Genomic DNA, 4,519 nt, shown 5'->3' with positions numbered 1-4,519 from the left:
ATTATTACACTTTTATTCTTGCCACTATTCCACTCTTTGGCATCGCCCTCCACACCAGGCTCTAGACACGCTCCTTTCAGTGTGTATCCTTGGAAGGTCAGTGTATATTTGACAACATAATACATGTATACCTGCAACACTACCAGTGGCGAGAAGCAAGCAACAGCATCGTACATCAGGTGGCCCAAATGAGGGCGGATGAACGATAATCAGAGGCGGCGATCCATCGTGGCCTGGGACTGCTATGTCCCAAACAAATACTAAGGATACTAAGGTATGTTGTCAGACCATCGAGCTGCAAAATCGACCAAAGCTTGTGCCGCGAGTTGTTTGTTGTACGACTCATCTTTTGGTCCTCTTGTTCCGAGAATCTGAAAACGAATTAAGTTTTAATGAAGAATCCCTTCAAGTTCAGCCCTAATTCACTGTTCCTGAAGAAGCTTTCTTTCATGCAAAATGTTCTGCGAGTTGGAAAGTGATTAATATGTTACAGTTGAGCATTGTCGACCTAAATGTTTTGATGCCTGTGAGCCTTGCTTTATGAGAGTGTTGATGAACGTGAATGTTGATGAAAGTGAGCGTTGTTTGATGTAGGCATTGGTGAAGGTGAGCAGTGATAAATGTAAGCATTGATGTGAGAATCGATTTATGTTAGTAATGATGCACATCAATGTTGATTATTTCGTAGGTTGGTGCATCTGGGAATTGACGCACGTGAGTGTTGATAGAATTGATGAATATCAGCATATAATCAGTTTATGTATATATTTGTGAATATTGATGAATGTTAGCGTTCATGTATGTTTAGGTTGTGAGTATAGATGGATGTGCACAGAAAGATGTTTCAGCAGCTTGGTTATTAAAATGAGACACGTGAGCGACCGATCAGCGATACTCACAATGCACTATGCCATAGAATATTAGACCGAGAGTGTTGAAATACACTTAACTAAGGAATACCCAAATCCTAAGATCTGCGAATATTGACTTATTTTAGCATAGGTCATACAGGCATATTTTTGCACGCTAGTTAAAGGAAGATGATTTAAGGTAAAGACACAAGGAACAAACCAGCACGTTTGACGCAAGCGTTTGAGGGAGTTGATGTGGTGTCATGCTGATGGCGCAGCACCTTCAAGTGGGATGACTTAAGATAGATGATTTAAGGTAGAGACACAAGGAACAAACCAGCACGTTTGACGCAAGCGTTTGGGGGAGTTGATGTGGTGTCATGCTGATGGCGCAGCACCTTCAAGTGGGATGACTTAAGATAGATGATTTAAGGTAGAGACACAAGGAACAAACCAGCACGTTTGACGCAAGCATTTGAGGGAGTTGACGTGGTGTAATGATGATGGCGCAGCACCTTCAAGTGGGATGACTTAAGATAGATGATTTAAGGTAGAGACACAAAGAACAAACCAGCACGTTTGACGCAAGAGTTTGTGGGAGTTGATGTGGCGTCATGCTGATGGCGCAGCACCTTCAAGTGGGATGGCCGAGCTTCTGGGGGCAGGGAGTGGTTCTGATACCATTTGAAGTCAGGGTTAGCCCTCAAGAATGACTCTTTGAGCTGACTCGCCTGGTCCTGATAGCCTTTCTTCTCTAGCGGATTAAGGATGGCCCACCATTTGCTAAGGACTTTGCTCAGCTGGCGGTTCTCTAGTTTTGGGTGCTCCTTTTGAGCCTGTAATTTACCAGATGTAAGCGAAAAACAATCAAAGTATCTGAGACTGTGTCAGCCTTCACCAGATGTAAGCCAAAAAAATCAAAGTATCTGAGACTTTGTCAGCCTTCACCAGATGTAAGCAAAAAACAATCAAAGTATCTGAGACTTTGTCAACCTTTACCAGATGTAAGCAAATCAAAGTACCTTAGACTTTGTCAACCTTCACCAGATGTAAGCAAAAAACAATCAAAGTACCTGAGACTTTGTCAGCCTTCACCAGATGTAAGCAAAAAACAATCAAAGTATCTGAGACTTTGTCAGCCTTTATCAGATGTAAGCAAAAAACAATCAAAGTACCTGACACTTTTGTCAGCCTTTAACCGAGATGAAAATACATCAAAATCAGAGATTAAACTATTATTCATAATTTTTAATGAAAAAGAATATGGGTATCAACTTGAATTAGTGAAGCATCATCACTGGTTGAAATGGAGCACAGGAATGAACATTGTGGGTAGGTTCAGTTTCTGAAGTGCAGGTTCATCGTAATTACTATGTTGGATACTCAATAGTTCCTAGTGAGCCTAATTGAGAAACATTAGTGATGAATTGCAATCCGAAGTTAAGACTAACCCCAAAATAAGCCAAGCTCTAAAATTATCAATCCAGAACAGAACATAGAAAAATGTTCTTTGATGATTCTTTCTTTCCAGATTTGATGAGCTTCTGTCATAAATTGGCCAATCAACAAGCTGTGGCAGAGTCCTTCCAAGAGCAATCCTAAAAAATATTTACTGAAAAATTAGAAGCAAAAAATTATAACAAAATGGAGTTTCAATGATGAGTGGTAACATGTTAAATGCAATTCCTTAAACTGCTAACTACCCGCTGGTGCAATTCTGCTAGGGTTTCTATTGAACCTTCCAATATAAAGTAATAAATATGATTTTTCTGGTATTAAAATAAAATATTGAAATATATTTTCTATTAATTCAAATTTTCATATTTATTATCAATATAATATGCTAAAACTTGCAATAATACAAAAATTTAGGGGTTCTTTAAAATATTCTGTCTATTTTTATAAAAGACCTGCACGTGTCATTATAAAGCAGATGGTATTCAGCAATAGCCCACCAGTGGGCCATGTTGCACTCAACATTTTAGAGGTAAAGCTTCAATGAAACTGAAACTACAATAGGATTCTCAATCAAAAAGCTGACCTTTGTGCGTCGCTTCCGAAGTTATAAATTTGTGAGAACAAAAATGATTTTTAGTCAAGATTATCCAAGTAAACATTAACTTCACAGTTTAACACCGAAATATTTAGAGAACTAAGCATGAGGCTGACCTCTTTGCGGTACTTGCGGCAGAAAAGGAGGTAGGCATTCATGGGACGTCGTGCTGGATGCTGGGAGGTAATATTGTCTTTGCCTTCTGGTGTTGCAGTTTTTGCCTTGCCAGTAAATACATTGAACTTGGCATCATCAAAAGAATTCTGAAAAAAGTTGGAAGCATAATTACATATGAATTTTAAATTAATTTATTTTAACCAATTCAAGACTTTGAGTTTTCAGCATCATACTGACACAGTTGCAATAATTAACTCATGAAATGAATGACCCATCTTCCTATAATCTTGGACTTCATGACTAAAATGGAGTACTATTTTTTTCAGTGTGAAAATTATAGCAGGTAAATGCAAGAGTGAGGTGTTGTGCCCACAATCACAGCATTGCTATATTGTAACTATTAAGAAATCTAATTTCATACTGTAACAACATCTAAAGCAAATTAACTTTTTCTTTCAGGGTTGAATATGTCATGGTTTCCATGTCTAGAATCTTGCCAGTTTTATTGAGGATTTGTTGCCAGAATGACCCAAATCTTAAAGAATTTTTGTTAGAAATTACAGTAAAAGAGATGTTTGCAGGGAATTTTTTTGCTTATTTGTCATCAAAAGCCTTCAGATTTTCAATCTTTCTCTGCACCCTGGCAGTGTAGAGTGTGGTTCATGTTGGAATGTCAGATGAAAAATTGCATGAAAAAAATTACTTGTGAGGCTTCACTGATGACTTCCAAAAATTGCAGGCAAAAATGTGAGTCATTATTCTAGTTGAAAAAAATCAGGCAAAAGAAGAGGGTTATCAATTAGGGTTAAAGAAGTTGAAAGGGTTAATCAAGATTAAATGAATTGTCTTATTTTTCAATATTTTAAATTGAAACTTGTTCAAGTCAAGAGCATCAAGAAAATAAAAAAGTTTATACCTACAATATTTCACAAATTACCAAATAACTTATAATTACTACTTGCAATTATCAAACTTGTATAAGTACCTTAGTAACATGACAAACATCTGTGGCAACATTTTCATCAGATTTTGATGGCCTGACTTTGGATTTATCTGTGCAATCAGAAGCTGCAGATGACCTTCCACGTCTTCCTCTTGATCCTCTTCCTCTGTCAGTGATAGGGTGTACTCGATGTGCACCTCTGCCTTTTCTATAGCGTGCCATTATTTCCAAGTTAAAAATGCACAAGTTTCAATTATTCAGGTTCACAACCTGATAGCCACTGTGCAGGGAGTGGATGAATATTGCAAGATCTTTGGCGACGCTTCAGTAGCCAAATTTTTGCCTTCAGAAGATCTTGCCGACACATTTAGATTGAAATTCTTGCATTCAATATATTTCTCAGTCTTCGGCCAACTATTTAGAAAAAAAGTAAGGTTTCCGGTACGTTGGATGGATTACGATGCAGCAAAGCTTGTCCGGAAATCAGTTGCGATGAGTTCCCGCAAAAAATGTAAACAACAAGTTTACGATTGCGTAGTTGTGGTCACATTAGAG

The 4,519-nt window shown here is 37.8% G+C and overlaps 1 protein-coding gene across 1 annotated transcript; it reads right to left on the bottom strand.

Moving 5' to 3' along the window:
* Positions 1–227: 227 nt before the first annotated feature.
* On the bottom strand, positions 228–4,305 carry LOC108665247 (protein capicua homolog). Its single transcript, XM_018151982.2, has 4 exons — positions 4,007–4,305; positions 3,021–3,167; positions 1,423–1,687; positions 228–371 (listed from the first exon to the last, which is right to left on the bottom strand). Exons 1-4 carry the CDS (start codon positions 4,184–4,186, stop codon positions 343–345), a joined length of 621 nt encoding a protein of 206 aa, XP_018007471.1. The 5' UTR covers positions 4,187–4,305; the 3' UTR covers positions 228–342.
* Between the last annotated feature and the right edge of the window lie 214 nt (positions 4,306–4,519).

Source organism: Hyalella azteca, unplaced genomic scaffold (genome assembly GCF_000764305.2).
Source record: "Hyalella azteca isolate HAZT.00-mixed unplaced genomic scaffold, Hazt_2.0.2 contig11473, whole genome shotgun sequence".
NCBI lineage: Eukaryota > Metazoa > Arthropoda > Malacostraca > Amphipoda > Hyalellidae > Hyalella > Hyalella azteca.
Note: the sequence above shows the minus strand (reverse complement) of the source record. Positions and strands in the feature narration are given on the sequence as shown.

What these genes read in the sequence shown, in the direction of transcription:
- LOC108665247 (XM_018151982.2), bottom strand. Translation starts at nt 4,186, where the DNA reads ATGGCACGCTATAGAAAAGGCAGAGGTGCACATCGAGTACACCCTATC. An exon ending in ATGTTTGTCATGTTACTAAG is followed by an intron (nt 3,168 to 4,006) that starts GTACTTATACAA and finishes AACTTTTTTCAG; the next exon opens with AATTCTTTTGATGATGCCAA. An exon ending in CTCTTGCGTCAAACGTGCTG is followed by an intron (nt 372 to 1,422) that starts GTTTGTTCTTTG and finishes ATTCGTTTTCAG; the next exon opens with ATTCTCGGAACAAGAGGACC.